Source organism: Molossus molossus, unplaced genomic scaffold, assembly GCF_014108415.1.
Source record: "Molossus molossus isolate mMolMol1 unplaced genomic scaffold, mMolMol1.p scaffold_m16_p_9, whole genome shotgun sequence".
NCBI lineage: Eukaryota > Metazoa > Chordata > Mammalia > Chiroptera > Molossidae > Molossus > Molossus molossus.
The window spans coordinates 62,893,137-62,910,087 of record NW_023425403.1 but is presented as its reverse complement, the minus strand read 5'-3'; the positions used below and the strand labels follow the sequence as shown (position 1 = coordinate 62,910,087).

The 16,951-nt window shown below is 44.6% G+C and overlaps 1 protein-coding gene across 1 annotated transcript in view; it reads left to right on the top strand.

Moving 5' to 3' along the window:
- The window catches only part of LOC118622397 (chondroitin sulfate N-acetylgalactosaminyltransferase 1-like), a 39,375-nt gene that overhangs the window by 21,150 nt on the left and 1,274 nt on the right, over positions 1 to 16,951 (top strand). The window contains 1 exon segment of the mRNA XM_036249799.1: positions 14,131 to 14,212. Within this exon segment, the coding sequence (XP_036105692.1) occupies positions 14,131 to 14,212 (82 nt within the window).

Here is a 16,951-nt window from a genome sequence, read left to right as displayed (position 1 = left end):
ATGTCCTAGCAGGGTTTCACTGGGGACCCGTGCCATACAGTACAGTAATCATATAATTTTCCCTTCCCCATTGAAATTCTGATACCACAGATATGCTGAATGTCTGTTTATGAACTATATGGAAATATGTACTTTATACATAAACGCAGTAAGATGTTCCACTCCCCCAAAATTAATTTCTATCCACCCCCACTGAGGCAGAAAAACTTCTTATTTCCATTCTGTGAGAGGTCTAAGCTTCTAGGGTTTGAGGGAGGAACGGAATACAGGATTTATTTTCTTTCAACCATCAGAGCAAACCTTCCTTTGATTTTAAATAACGTGCTGTGTTACATGTTATATCAAGTGTGATTAAGGTTTTAACTTTAGTCTCCTAAAGACCTTATTTGCTTGCATGGAAATCTTTTCATTTCACAAGTTAAAGGTTTATCCTGTTATTACCATTCCTGCAGGGAAGGCAGAGAGAGGTATGGCCGCTGAGGCCAGCTTCTCAGAGCCTCAGAATTAGTGGTCGAGCCAGAAATAGAACTCAGATTGCTGTGTCCATGGCTGAAACCTCTGAATTATCCTGCCACCTTCAACAGTTACTTCTAAATATACCCTCGACCTCTCCCAGACCACATAAGTCTGATCTTTTGGGGTCCATTATTTATGACTGCTTAGTCCAGAGAAACACAGCAGTTGTCTGTGTGGTGCAGAGGTCTCCATCCGAAAAAGTAAAATATTGATTGTGTCCTTTACTGGATGAGCCATTTTTTGAGCACTGGCTGCCGACAGAGAACTAGTCTAGGTGTTAGTCGCGGAGTCAGAGACCCGAAACAGTTTTGCACACACAGAAGTGAGTGCGAGATCATTTCAACAACTCCTTTCTTCTCTCCAGACTTGCCCAAGATCACACAGCCAGCTAGTAGCAGAGCTCAGGCCCAAATGAGGATTTCCTTACTCTACTGCAGAGAAATAGATTTGCTTAGATCTAGATGAGAGCTGAAACCTAAAGGAAGTGATCTGACAAAAATTCCGAGGGAGGACATCAAACCACAGAAATGAGTGTACTGGAGATAGAATGTGTAGGAGTGAAGGAGGTATAAAATAAAAAGTAATGATAAGTTAGGAAAGACTTCCTACCAAGGGTTTGTTTTGGCTCAGTCTGGAAAGATATGGTGCATCTATATTAATGCATTCTTGATAGCCTTCCTGGAATACCTCAGTATCAAAGGTGAAGGGAGAACATAGATCCCCAATGTTGCTGTAACAGAAGTTATTTATTTATGCAAACAAAAGGTAACTTTTTCCAGCAGCCCTGCAGATATGACCTCATAGTCAGTTTGCTAGTTACTACTTCTCCTGGCTATTGCCACTGATATTTGATGACATTTTGTCTGTGGACAAAAGCAAGAAACCAAACTTATGATTTTGTGTGTGTGTGTGGTGGGGGGGGGGATAGTCAGACTACTTGTTTCTTTTTGAGTACAGACCATTAGCAATAAGTAGTAAGTAAAATCATGGGATTTCATACAAATATTTAATTTCTTGAGTTTTACACCTGAGATGAAACTTGCTGATGCTTTACTATAGAAGCAGCTCTCTGAGAAAGAAGTGACTGTCATTTCAATAAGTATTAATATTCCAGCCCTGGCTGGTTTGGCTCAGTGGTTACAGCATGGCCTGTGGACCAATGAGCTGTGGGTTTGATTCCAGCCAAGGGCATGTACCTCAGTTGGGGTTCGTCCCTGGCCCTGGTTGGAGTTGCGTGGGAGGCGACCAGTCGGTGTGTCCCTGTTACACTGATGTTTCTCTCTCTCTCTATCTCTCTCCCTCCCTCCCTCCCCTCCACTCTATCTAAAAGATAAATGGAAAAAAAATATCCTTGGGTAAGGATTTAGAAAAAAAAATATTAATATTCCACTTTCCTGGTTCAAGCCTTGTTAGTTCTCGCTGGGGCCGTGGTGGGAGCCTCTTACTACTTTTGTCTTCTAGACTCAGTCTTTCCTTCACCCTCTGTCAGAGATACATTTCCAAAATGCAGATTAATTCTGTTAAAAAATCTTTTAAGGCATAAAGCCAGCGGTGTGCTAGTAAATGTTTAACAACCCACTCTCTGAAGGGGGGGAGTCTAATGCATAGCGTTTGCCATTTCCCATGGTGTCAATTCTCCCGCCGCGGCCTAGCTCAGGCTACTGATGCCATGGCGCTCAACACAGAGCTGGGAAGACACTTGGCACGATCCTGGCTGGCTCCTAGCACAGCACTGCAACCCTGATTCCTTGTTGAGTTTAACCGTCCTCCACAAACGAACTCTAAAACTGATTACAGAGAAAATGTCTGCAAGCCCAGCACCTGGCACAGGGTACCAGCCCAACAGATACCCAAGCCAGCCGCTCTGCCAGGTGAGAACCCTGCCCAGAGTCTCCTCGTCTCCTTCCACTTCAGGGCCATCTCCACACCGTGTCTACTGCCCACAGTACCCAGCATCTCAGTCTGCCATGTGGCCCACTCATCATTTAAATCTGATGACTTTGTGCCACTGTGTTCAGTGCGCAGATGGTATGCTGGCCCCTGTCCTCTTCCTCTCTCTGATTAAATCCTCACCTCCCCACCTACCTCCAAAAAGTATTTACCACTAAACTGAATTTCACTTTAAACTTCTAAAAATTGCTGACCAGGCATCGTCTGTCTTTATTTATTTGGGAAGCAGACACTCCCTGAGTACCAGGAGTAACATTAGCAGGTGCAATCTATGTGTCTTTGTAAGCCAGGGGGGCGCTGCGGTATCTCATGTCATACACAGCTCTGCTACATGTGAACAGGCACTATTACGCTCCTTTCACAGTTGAGAAACTTGAAGTTCAAAGGCATAAGTCACCTGCCCAGACTTCTAAGTGGCAGGGTCAGGAATGCAAGCGCCACCACGTGATAGACACTGGGCTGAGGATGCTGAGTGGACACACTCTTTGGCCTCAGAGTGCCGCCAGGGGAGCACAGAGTCTGGCCTGTGGTTACAGATCCCTAGAACATGGGGAACCTGGACCGTTCCTTGTCCAGCAGGACACCCTTCAGAAGACACTTCATTTGTCTAATGAGGATACTGATAAAAGACAACTTGTTGAAAATGTGTGTTAGTACAAATCTTGGAGGAGGTGATATTTGAGTCTGTTCTTAAACCAGTGCTTTGAAAGCTGTGGCCCCAGAATATTTTATTTATCAAGAAACAGAAACTGTTGTGGCACTGTGCCTCACCACAGGGCATGAGTGAACCACAGGCAGCCCCCTGGAATCCCAAGGTGGGTGCTTACCAAGCCCCTGGGGCCCAGAGAATGAGGAGAGCATTGTGGGGGCCAGAGGGCACCCAACCCAGCCACAGAAAACCCTGAAGCTCAAGGTGTCTGCTGCTCACAGACAGGGCTGGCTACCTACCCTGCGTGGCCTAGTGCACAATGAAAATGCAGGGTCCTTGTTCAAAACTTAGTAAGTAAGTATGTAAAGATGGCATCAACAGAGCATTAAATGGACCTGAGGCCTTCTCAGCAAGGGGCCTGTGAATGGAACACTGCCTGCCTGCCGGCCATGAGGGCAGAAATGAGCTCGTGGACACCATTCGGTGTTTCTGGTGAACCTGAGGCTGCTCAGACACAACCTCGGTTCTTGGTAGACTCTCTTGTATTGGGAGGAAATACTCTGCCTGAGTATATGTTATTTATTTTATTTTAGGGCCCAGATTGCTTCATGGGCAGTTGTCCACGTCCGTGCAATTAAAGCAGACAGGCGCTGCCAGCCTCCCCCGCCCCTGGCAGCTGCGGGTGGCCACCTCCCCGTGTCTTTGGGAAGAGGCGCTGATTTGTGCTTTGTGATTTGGTCCTAATAGAAAATAATCACCTGGATCACATGAATCGCCCACAGAGCTGCGGGTCTGGAAACTTCCTGTGGAAGGGCAGGCCTGACAGCTGTCTTTTCTGTGTGTCATGCCCTGCAGTGCGGGATGGGGGGTGGGAGAGAAAGGTGCTTCAGAGAGTTAAGAGGAGGCCGCCCTGGAAAGAAATTTTAAAAAGTGACGCTAGCACTTGGAAACAGGTCAGGAGTTTTGTTTTGGAGGATCCCGGGTCTGCCCTGGGAGGAGGAAATGGGGAGCGGCTGGGGCCAAGTGACCTGAGTCCACTAGAGCACCCTGCACCATCCGCCCAATGGACTCAGCTGTGTTGGCAAGGTCAGCACACAGTAGGTGCCTGCAGCAGTAGTCAAAACCTACCTGGAGCTGGAGCCCCACCCCCAATAGCAGCAGCATCTTGCCCAGACCCGGGGCAGCTCAGCGGCCCACAGGCTCCAGGCTGGCGGTGGCCCGCCCAGGCACCAGGCCCGCGGCGGCAAGGTGGCCAGCCCAGGCTCCAGGCCCGCGGCGGCAAGGCGGCCAGCCCAGGCTCCAGGCCCGCCCAAGCTCCGGGCCTGCCCAGACTTCAGGCCCACAGCAGCCCATTCAGGTTCAAGGCAGCCCACCCAGGCTTGTGGGGGCACTAGCACCATCTTGAGAGCCTGGCACCTCCCCCCACAGCAACAGTGACTGGGCGGGAGTCGAGTCCCACCCCAAATAGGCATTAGCAGCTCAGATTGGCAGCTGAATCCATCCCCAGCAGCATTAGCAGAGGCTGAGCAGGAGCAGTGCCCCAGCCCAAGCAGCAGAGCTAGGGAAGCTGAGACCTGCCCCTGACAACTGCAGCAGTGGAGTTGGAGTGGAGCCCCTCCCCCCAGCAGCAGCAAAATCCCAGGTGCAGAGCATCCTCCAGCCCCCAACAGCAGTAAAGGATTGGGACCTGAGAGCACCCCCTGGTGGCAGCAGCAGTGGCAATAGCAGCACCCAGGAGTGACTGATCAGGAGCTGAGCCCCATTTGGAGCAGGGTTCCCCAAAAGCACACCAGTGGGACCCATGCACCCCAGCAATGTATCAGAGGGACCTACGAACCCCAATAGTGCACCAGTGGAACCCACAAACCCCATCAATGTACTAATAAAACCCAAGAACCCCAGAAAGACACCAGCTGGACCCATGCACTTCAGCAGTGTACCAGAGGGAGCCATGAATGCCATCAGTGTGCCAGTGGAACCCACAACCCCAACAGTATACTAGTGGAATCCTACATACCCCGGCAGGGCACCAGACGGGCCTGCGCACCCCAGGCAGCAGCAGCACATATCAGCAACTAAGACCCATTCCCAGCAGCATCAGCAGAAGCTGATCAAAATCGGTGCCCCAGCCCAAGCAGCAGCGAGTTTCAGGGAGCTGAGACCTGCATGACAGACCAATTCCAGCTGCCAGGTGTCAACCCTCAAAGACCCACAGCAGGCAAGAGGAGCCATACACCAAAACAGTCTGGGAGGCATATCAGCCTTAGTTGATACACACTGACCTGCCTACACATTCCAACATCCCTCACCAGGCTTAGAACTACCAGATTGTGTTGAGACAAAGAAACAACACCCAAATGGAAAAAAAAAAAAAAAAAAAAGGAATCAGCAGAAAAGGAACTACAGAAACTAGAAGAAAGCAACTTGTCAGATAAAGAATTCAAAGCAATGATTATAAGGGTGCTCAAATAATTTTGGTGAGAACTACAAGCAACTTAATAAGAATTATAAAGGGCTCACTGGGAACTACTTCAGCTTAAAAAAAGAGGTAGAAGCTATGCATAAAAATCAAGAGGAAATAAAGAATGACATAGCTGTTATGAAAAATACCTTAGAAGTGTTCAACAGTAGATTAGAAGATGCTGAAGACTGAATCAGTGACTTAGAAGACAAGGTAGAAAAAAACACCCAAGTAGAGCAGCAAATAGGAAAAAAAATTGAAAAGCAGGAGGACAGCTGCTTTTAAGGTAGCTGTGGGATAATACAAAATGTAACAACATTTGCATTATAGGTGTACTGGAAGGAGAAGAATCAGAGAAAAGAATAGAGAACCTGTTTGAAGAAATAATGACAGAAAACTTCCCTAAACTAGTGAAGAAAAAAGTCACACAAGTCCAGGAAACACAGAGAGTCCCAAAAAAGATGAACCCCAAAAGACCCACAGCTAGACACATCATAATAAAAATGGCAGACATTAAAGACAAAGAAAGAATCTTAAAGGAAGCAAGAGAGAGACAGAAAGTTACCTGCAAGGGGGCTCCCATTAGACTGACAGCTGATTTCTCAATAGAAACAGTACAGGCTAGAAGGGAGTGGCATGAAGTGCACGAAGTAATGCAAGGCAAGGGTCTGAATCCAAGATTACTCTATCCAGCAAGGCTATCATTCAGAATTGAAGGAGAAATAAAGAGCTTCACAGATTAAAAAAAAAAAAGCTAAAGGAATTTACCACCACCAAACCAGCACTGCAAGAAATGCTTAAAGGACTATTGTAAGAAGAAGAAACAGAGAGAGAGAGAAAGAAAAACACAGGCATAAAATAAAAATGGCAACTAATAACTATCTATCAATAATAACCTTAAATGTAAATGGCTTAAATGCTCCAATGAAAAGACATAGGGTAGCTGATTGGATAAGAAAACATGACCTATATATATGCTGTCTACAAAAGACCTCACAACAAAAGACTCACACAGGATGAAAGTGAAGGGATGGAAAAACATTTTTCAAGTAAATGGAAATTTAAAAAAAAGCTGGTGTAGCAATATTCATATCTGACAAGATAGACTTCAAAACGAGGTCCATAATAGGAGACAAAGAAGGTCACTACATAATAGTAAAAGGATCAATACAACAAGAGGATGTAACCTTGGTAAACATATATGCACCAAATATGGGAGCACCAAAATATATTTAAAAACTTCTGGAGGACTTCAAGGGGGAGATCAATAGCAATACGACCTTAATGGGTGATTTTAACACCCCACTTACACCACTGGATAGATCTTCCAGACAAAAACTTAACAAGGACATACAGTCCTTAAATGATGACCTAGATGAGTTGGACTTAACTGATATTACAGAACATTTTATCCCAAAGCTGCAGAATATACATTCTTCTCAAGTGTACACAGGACATTCTCAAAGACAGACCACATGTTAGGACACAAAGTAAGTCTCTATAAATTCAAAAATATTGAAACCATATCAAGCATCTTCTCAGACAACAATGACATGAAACTAGAACTCAACTACAACAAAAACACACAAAAACATCTAAACACTTGGAGGCTAAATAGCTTGTTATTAAACAACAAATGGATTACCAACAAGATCAAGGAAGAAATAAAAAATTCCTGGAAACCAAAGAAAATGAACACACAACAACACAAAATCTATGGGACGCAGCGAAAACAGTCCTGAGAGGGAAATTCATAGCACTACAGGCCTACCTCAAGAAACAAGAAAAATTTTTAATTGACTCTCTAACTCTACAACTTAAAGATCTAGAAAGAAAACAAAAAGAAATACCCAAAGCAAGTATAAGGAAAAAAATAGTCAAGGTCAGAGTAGAAATAAACAACATAGAGACTAAAAAAAAAAAAAACAGTTCAAAAGATCAATGAAACATAAAGCTGGTTCTTTAAAAAGATTAAGAAGATCGATGAACCTTTAGCCAGACTCACCAAGAAACAAAAAGAAAGGACCCAAATAAACAAAATCAGAAACGAAAGAGGAGAAGTAACAACTGACATCATAGAAATACAAAGTATCATCGAAACATACTATGAACAATCAATACACCAACAAATTGAACAATCTAGGTGAAATGGACAAATTCTAGAAACACACAGCCTCCCCAAACTGAACCAGAAAGAGATAGAAAACTTGAACAGACCAATAACAACAAAGGAAATTGAAGATGTTATTTAAAAACTTCCAGCAAACAAAAGCCCAGGCCTGGATGGCTTCAGAAGGGAGTTTTTCCAAACATTCAGAGATCTAATACCCATTCTTCTCAAACTATTCCAGAAAATCCAAGATGAGAGACTTCCAATCTCATTTTATAAGGCCAGCATGATCCTAATTCCAAAACTGGATAAAGATACTACAGTGAAAACTAAAGGCCAATATCCCTGATAAACACAAATGCCAAAATCCTTAACAAAATATTAGCAAATCGGATCCAGCAATACATCAAAAAAATGATTCACCATGACCAACTGGGTAGGATTCATCCCAGGTATGCAAGGATGGTATAATATTTACAAATCAATAAATGTGATACACCACATAAACAAAATGAAAGATAAAAACCATATGACCATAAAGACAAGTATCATATGATCTCACTTATTTTTGGAATATAATAAACATAACAGTTTGAGTAATGGGGTAGTCCCAGAGATGTGGAAATGGGGTACAGACTGACAGTCCCCAGAAAAAAGGGTAGGGGAGAGATAAACCACAGAACTTATATGTATGTATGCATGAACAATGGACATGGACAACAAAGTTGAGGACAGGGCAGGGAGGGTGGGGGAGGGGGGAATCAGTGGGGGAAAAAGGAGAAACAAAAATAAATAAATAAATAAATAACATATGATTATATCAATAGATGCTAAAAGAGCATTTGACAAAATCCAGCACCCATTTCTGATAAAAAAAAGCTCAGCAATGTGGGAATAGATGGATCATATCTCAACATAGTAACGGCCATATATGAAAAACCTACAGCCAACATCATACTCAATGGGCAAAAACAAAAAACATTTCCCTTAAGAACGGGAATATGACAGGGATGTCCACTTTCGCCACTCTTATTTAACACAGTACTGGAAGTCTTAGCCACAGCAATTAGACATGAAGAAAAAATAAAAGGGATCCAAACTAGAAAGGAGGAAGTAATACTGTCATTATTGGCAGATGACATGATATTGTACATAGAAAACCTTAAAGACTCCATCAAAAATCTACTAGACTTCATAAATGAACTTGGCAAAGTAGCAGGATACAAAATTAACGTCAAGAAATCAACAGCATTATTATACACCAACAATGAACTCACAGAAAGAGAAACTAAAAAAACAATCCCATTCATCATCATGGCAAAAAAATTAAGATACCAAGGAATAAACTTAACCAAAGAAGTAAAGGATCTCTTCACAGAAAACTACAGGTCATTGAAAAAAGAAATAGAGGAAGACATCAAAAGGTGGAAGCATATACTTTGTTCATGGATTGGAAGAATTAACATCATTAAAATGTCCATACTACCCAAAGCTATATATAGATTTAATGCAATTCCCATAAAAAAATCAACAATATACTTCAAGTTTATACAGAACTAAAAAAGGCCCCAAATAGCCACAGCAATTTGAAAAAGAAGAACAAAGTAGGAGGGCTCACAATACCAGATATCAGGTTATACTACAAAACCACTGTAATCAAAACAGCCTGGTACTGGCACAAGAACAAGCACAAAGATCAATGGAACAGAACAGAGAACTCATAAATTGGCCCAAGACAATATGCTCAATTAATATTTGAAAAAGGTGGTAAGAGCATACAGTGGAGTCAAGACAGCCTCTTCAATAAATGGTGTTGGAAAAATTGGACAGCTACATGCAAAAAAATAAAACTGGACCACCAACTTACACCCTACACAAGAATAAACTCAAAATGAATAAAAGACTTAAATGTGACTCGTAATTCCATAAAAATTCTAGAAGAAAATGCAGGCAATAAAATTTCAGACATCATACGCAGCAGAATTTTCACTGATACAACACCTATGGCAACAGAAACAAAGGAAAAAATATACAGATGGGACTACATCAAACTGAAAAGCTTCTGCACAGCAAAAGAAACAACCATCAAAATGAAAAAGGAACCCACTATATGGGAAAGCATAATTGCCAATGATACATCAGATAAGGAGTTAATTTCCAAAATATATAGAGTACTCATAGAACTCAACAAAAGGAAGACAAAGAACCCAATTTAAAAAAGGACAGAGAACCTAAATAAACACCTCTCCAAACAGGACATATGAAGAAATGCCAATGTCATTAATCATCAGAGAGATGCAAATTAAAACAACAATGAGGTATCACCTCACACCTGTCAGATCAGCCACCATCAAGAAATCATCAAACAACAAGTGTTGGCGAGGGTGTGGAGAAAAGGGGACTCTAGTACACTGCTGGTGGGAATGCAGACTGGTGCAGCCACTATGGGAAACAATATGGTGTTACCTCAAAAAATTAAAAATTGAACTGCCATTTGACCTAGTGATCCCACTTCTAGGAATATACCCTAAGAAGCCTGAAGCACCAATCAGAAAGAATATATGTATTCCTATGTTCATAGCAGCACTATTTACAATAGCTAAGATCTGGAAACAGCCTAAGTGTCCATCAGTAGACGAGTGGATAAAAAAGCGGTAGCACATGTTTCTTTCTCTCTCTCTCTCTCTCTCTCTCTCTCTCTCTCTCTCTCTCTCTCTCCCTCCCTCCCTCCCTCCCTCTGCCACTCTATCTGAACAAAATATCAAAAAATGTCCTCGGGTGAGGATAAAAAAAAAAAAGCAGTGGTACATATACACAATGGAGTACTATACTGCTGTAAGAAAGAAAGATCTCTTATCCTTTGAGATGACATGGAGGGACCTGGAAAGTATTATACTAAGTGAAACAAGCTAAGCAGAGAAAGACAAATGTCACATGATCTCACTTATTGCTGGGATATAATGAACTAAACAAACTGATGAACAAAATGGACTCAGAGTCATTGAAGTAGGGTACAGACTGACAATCCTCAGAAGAGGGAGGTGGGGGAGGGAAGGGATTAACCACAGAATTTATATGCATGTGTGCATAACTGATGGACACATACAACAAAGCTGGGGATGGGGTGAGGGGGATGGGGAGGTGGGTGTCAATGAGAGGAAAAAGGAGAAACATCTGTAACAAAAAATAAATAAAAAGAAAACAGGTCAGGAAATTCAGGACAGAAAGAGGGGATTTGTCTCTTTTAAAGTCTAATCTTTATCTTAGGTTTCCTTCCTCCTCTAGACATCAGTGGTATGTATCTTTTCAAAGCTCGACCAGAACAGGGGAGTTTCTTGTGCTTGGAGCAAAGTTCCTAAGAAGTTAAGCCTCTGCATGGACCCCAGAGGAAGGTGAAAATGTTTTTGTCTGTTGGTCCAGAACCACACAGTTCTGAGGGTTTTCGCAGTGGAATTCCTAGGCCTTCGCTGATCCACGCTCCAACAAGGTTCCCAGCTGGAACTGTGTCTGTTTCCTCTGGCTTGACCTTGTTTCTGCCCAAGGATTGCTCTCATTCATCCATTGGAAAAGTATAGCAGGTCCTCAAATAACGGTGTTTTGTTCAACATATTTCATAATAACATTGATGAGATGCCATAGGAACTCAACTCCTGTTTGAATCAATTAGCCTGTGGTAACATTGGTTTTGTTATACGTTGTTTGGCTTAAAGTCGCAGAACCTGTTAACAATGTTAACTGATGACTTACTGTATTTATTGAGAGCCTCATAGGTGTGAGACAGTGCTAGGTGCTGGAGACACAGCTGTGAATGAGACCAAGGCCCTGAGCTTACGTTCACCAGTGGTAGTGGGTGAAGACAGTCAGCTACCAGGGAAACAAATGCAATATTGATGATTTCAGAGAGCCTGTTTATACAGAAAATAAACCTGGTGATGGTGTAGAGTGGGACGGGTGGGAAGGGTTGACAGTGGCTGGGAGGGCCAGGATGATGACTCTGAGCAATGATATTGGAGTGAGCAAAGAAAGGGTGACCCAGGGAGGGGTTTCTGCAAGTATCCAGGTGTGGATACCTGTGGGCCTGGTGCATTCAAGGGGCAGACTATAAGGGGTTTGTATATAAGAGGCACACGGGATGAGCAAGGCAGGCAGGGGCCAAGTCACACGAGGCCTTCGCAGACTAGAGTTTTCCTCATGGATTTTATTCTAATTGCATTAGAGACAATGCAATTAAAACCACTGCAGGGCTTTAAATGGAAATGTGCTGTGATCTGATGTACACTTGAGAGCGCTCACTCCCAGCAAGGCTGCTCCTTGAGGGCACCACTCCAGTTAGCGACTCAGCAGAGCGGGGAGGGGGAGAGCCTCTAATAGGTGAACTGTAATAAGTGCACTCCATCTCGCCCTGACAGTATGTGCTGTGGGCATGATCGCATCAGTTCCCACCATGGGCTACATTTCAATGAGCTCTTTAGATAGTGGCTTTTTGTGGCTTGCCAATGTTAATAAGTGTTTATATGGCTCATTCTTCAACTCACAAATCCATTTGTTTCTGTCACACTGTCCCCAGGTGACGGTCATGGTTCACTTGGAGCAGGCTTGCCAGGCACTGCGTCCACTCCTCCTGGTCCTGAGATGGCAACTCTGGCAAGCCCCCCTTGCCTTGCCTGGACCCATTGGTTTCCCTGTCAGGAGCTTCTCTTTGACATTCCATGTAGACCTCGGCCAAACATCTCAAGTCTGGATACTGGATGACTCTTCAACTATTTTTGTTCAGAAGCATAGAGGACTTGTCTGTGGCCTGGCCTTCAAACAGGATGTTAAGCCATCAGCTGTAACAGGAACAGTATACCTGGTATGACAGGGATGAAACAGAAACCATTTTTAAAAAATGATTCAGTAGCAATGTTTTCCAACTTTCCTGCCTTGAAAAAGTTTTCCAGTTGATAGTAGTGAAATTGTCTTGTCTCTTGGGAGATACAGTAGTACAGGCCTTTGTCCTGAAGCAGGACCGGAAAGCATTGTTGGGGACCACAGGAACCGATCGAACCTGTTTCGGTCTGGACACTCCTTAGGCGGTCCTGATGCGTGCCAGCCGTGGTGCAGACGACACCCTGTGGGGGTTGTAGTGAAAATAAGATTGTTTCATAGGTTACGGAGTAAAAGAGTTTTCAGGTTCATCAACCCTTCTGCAAGCCATTTGCCGAATACAGTTTAGCTTGTGGTACAGATAAAGGGAAACCTCTGGGAGGTGAAATAACAGTCATAGGATAAATGTTTGGACCCTAGAGCTGGAAGAGAATTTGGGGGTGATTTAACTCAATCTCCTCATCTATAGGAAAGAAAATAGAGGCTTGAAGAAGTGTGGGACCTGCCTGAGGCAAAAGAGCCAGCCAGCGGTCCAGGGGGGACAAGCACACGCTCTTTCTCATTGGCTGCGTCTAGAGCCAGATGTCCCAGACTGGACATGCAGAAGTCAGAGTGCATGGGGACCCGCTGCAGCCACCCTCCCCTCCCCCACCCAGGGGACTTCCTTTCATTGAAGCACCTATGTTAACTACAAGAATGAATCATGAAAATAACTACTGAAATGGATCCCAAAACCCTTTCCAGAATTACCTCCGCCAAAAATATAGAAGCAGTTTTTTAGAAGCCTTGCAGCTTCAGCAAGTACCTTGGCAATGTGCTTGCAAAGCAAGAGGTGGGGCAGCGCCAGGCCTTGCTTTTTTTAAAGACAGTCATTGCTTGGATGGTCTCTCGGCAGCCCCGCAGCCTGGCAACAATTTGCACATGCTTTTTGGAGCCATTTGGTTTTAAAAGAGTTTAAAGATAAATGGACAGAGTCTTTCATAACCTGGACGACTCTTAGTGCCTTTTCCTCAACAAGTGAGAGCAGAGCCAGAGTCACACACTAAAGTCTCTGGTTTTCCTTTTATTGCCTGAGGAAGTCATGTTTGTGTGCTGTGCCAGGGCAGCTGAATTCTGAGTTGTTCTCTATCCCTTTTCTCAACTTCCGGAGCCCTTTGCTGGCTCCTAGTCCGGCCCTGTGTGAGGGGCCGAGGCCTCCAATTCTCGCTGGCACTGGTATTGGGCCAGACATGTAGGTGGCTTTTCCATGGCGTGGCTCAAACACTTGCTGTCTGGTTTGTTTTTGAGTGTGTGTGTGTGTGTGTGTGTGTGTGTGTGTTTTCATGCCTATACCCTAGAAACATTCCAGCAAGAGTTGCCAAAAATCACAAGACCTTGTCTTGGGACTGGTGAGCTGACTATTCCTAACTGTCTGAAAGAACTACAGTCCATCTGCAGTTCCCACAGAGCGCTGTGGCTGTTTATCAGTGCTGGGGTGGGCTCGCTATTTAACAGTGCTTAGACGAGGTTTTGAATAGTCTCTATTTGTTGTTATCCACTCTGTCCTTGCCCCCTCAAATGAAAGTGCTTTCCCTGCAGGTCATAAAAAAGGAAACTGGGTTTTGGAGAGACTTCGAATTTGGGATGACATGTCAGTATCGGTCAGACTTCATCAATACAGGTAAGACAAATCCACTTGCAACAAGTCTGCAGCTCTACTGCCACCTAGAGGCCAGTGAAGGGCCATGAGGAAATCCGGTCAGCTTCTGAGGAATCTGGAGGCAAAGGCCTTTCAAGTTCATTTCTCTTATCATGGACTTGGGGTGTTGGGCACTTTAGCCCCTATAATCTCCACCTGCACCACTCAATCATTTTAAATAAGGCTTGCACCAGGAGATTAAAGGCCGCTCCTATAGAAAGGCAGCTTCGAAGCAACTCTCCCAGTGCCTCCTTCCCCAAGTCTGCTCCACCTCATCATGAACATCCTGGGCCTCCACAGCAGGGGGACTCCATTAAAAAAAATAGGGTGACATGGGGAATTTTGGAAAATCACACACCAGGAAAGATCCAAATTTTTCTCTGCTGCACCTTCGAAAATTCCAGATGTCACTTGAAGCTCTGAGTGTACAGTCACTGTGTACACACACACAGAGCACTCACAGGAAAGGCCCTTAGGTCGCAGTTGAGGACACGAAGGCTGTCAGGGGCAAAGTGAAGGACATGGTCAGGATGAGAACAGAGTGTCTGCTGCCCCTCTTGGAAATTCCACACTCTGTCCCCGTGGTGGTTCTAACTGATGTGCCTCTGGAGGGGGTCGAATTGTGGATTATACATGACTAGGGAGTCAGTGAACAGGTCAGAAACCTTGATCTTGGGATCGGGCTCAGGGTGGCCCCCAAGCAGGATGGAGTCGGGAGGTCCTGTCCTCAAACCGTGTGACAACTCCCATCACCACGGTCTCCCTGGGGGCCTCCCAGAGCCTGCTCACCTTGCTCTCCTGGTCTATTCCTCCTCTGGCCCAAGGCCAAAAGCTTCCCCCTTTTTTTAAAAAAAAAAAGTTTTTAATTGATTTTTTTAGAGGTGATGGAAAGATTGATGTGAGAGAGATACATCGACCAGCTGCCTCCTACACTCTCCCTACCGGGGATCGAGCCCACAACCCGGGCATGTGCCCTGAGTGGGAATCAAACCAGAACCTGTCAGTCCATGGGGTGATGTTCAGTCCACTGAGTCACACCAGCTGGGTCTCCCTTTTTCAGATCAATGAGTCTATTGAGTAGCCCCAGGATTTTGTTCAGAAGTAGAGGAAGTCTACAGAGACTACAGAAACCTCCCAGAAATCACCAGTTAAAAAGAAAAAGCAAACAAACTACTTGCAGTCAAGCCCTGTCAGAAGCAGCAGAGCACCCAAGACGTCGGTCTCTGAGTGGCGGGTGCCCCCCGATAACCGGCAGTGAACCACAGGTCTGCTTTGATTTCTCTAAAAATGTAATTCTATGTGATTTTGTGCAAATCAATTTCCAAAAGTAACATATATATATTTTTTTAATTTCTAAAGGAGATTTTCACTTCAAGAAGCTATTTTCTTGCTTTATGTAGAGGGAGAGATTGTTCTGTGGTGATGTGTGTTTATCAAATTGGGGCTTATAATACACTTTTTCCCTAAAGATAGGGCATAGCTATAATTGAAAAACATGGGAGTGGCAGGCTGGGAAGGGTGCTGTTGCTCAGTAAGCTGTTAAGGCCACAGAATGAATCTTTGAGTTACATCTGTCCCCCAGTCATTCTTTCCAATCTTGTATTAATTTGCAAGTATCATATACGTGTGCAACTTCTACTTAATACGTAGTGATGATACGAATGGGAATGGTAAATCAGTTACAGCTAACAAAGCACTGCCCCTTACATTTCTGTCTCATTTGGTTATGACACCTACTTCATTTCAGGATAAAGAAACCAAAGCTCAAGAGAGCTGAAGTGGAAGCTTGGAGGAGAGCCAAGACTCAAATTCCAGACCCTTGACTCAGAATGGTTTCTGCCTGCACACTGTTGGGGGGCGGGGACACAGATTACTCAAATACATGGCCCAGGGGTGGGTGGATGTGGGTTCCCTGTGCTTGGGGAGTCCCCGCTTCTGGGTCCAGAGATAGCCTTGATCAGAGCAGCGTGGTTTGGGGGTCGCAGGAGGCAAAAGGGCTACGTGATAACTGAGAAAAGATGTTGAGAATCACCTCCTTGTTTCTTATAAGAGCTGGAGAAATCTCCCAGGTGAGACGGGAGCAGTGACAAGAGGGCAGTTTTCTTTGGCTTCTACTTGAGACACAGTGGGCTTTAGGTTAAGAAACAACCTGGGGAGTCTCATGTACAATGGTGAGAGTTTAGGGACCGTCACTCATGACGTGAATCCACTCCTCCAGGAAACAAGGTTTTCTGAGTAGAACTTCAGAACTGACTGGGGCCGGTCCCTTTAACATGAGTCATTTCATCAGCTTTTGGGAACCACGTTAGTCTCTCTGAGAGGAAGAGTGGTTTTGTGGGATGTGATTTTTTCACGCTGAGATCCTGTTTTACTCTTTCCATTTGAAGGGGCAGGAGGAGGGCACGTTCAACTGGAAGCGCAGGCATTTTCACTGGGAGGTTGCAGGTTGAGGGGAGGGTGCCCTGCAGCTCTTAGTGGGAGGCTGGGCCAACCGTTAGCATTGCTGATGGCTCCTGGAGGCAGGCAGCTGCTGGGGATTCCGCTGCAGCCCTGTCCTCTCCAGGAGCTGGGTGGTGCTGCTGCCATGCAGGTCCTCTGTTCTCGACTGAATAGACATGTAATTTGGGGGGGTGGTGAAACACTCCCCCCTAAATGCTTGCCTTCATGCAGTCTCTGGACCTGTGCGTCTCAGGAAAGCACATATAGATCAGGAGAGGCACC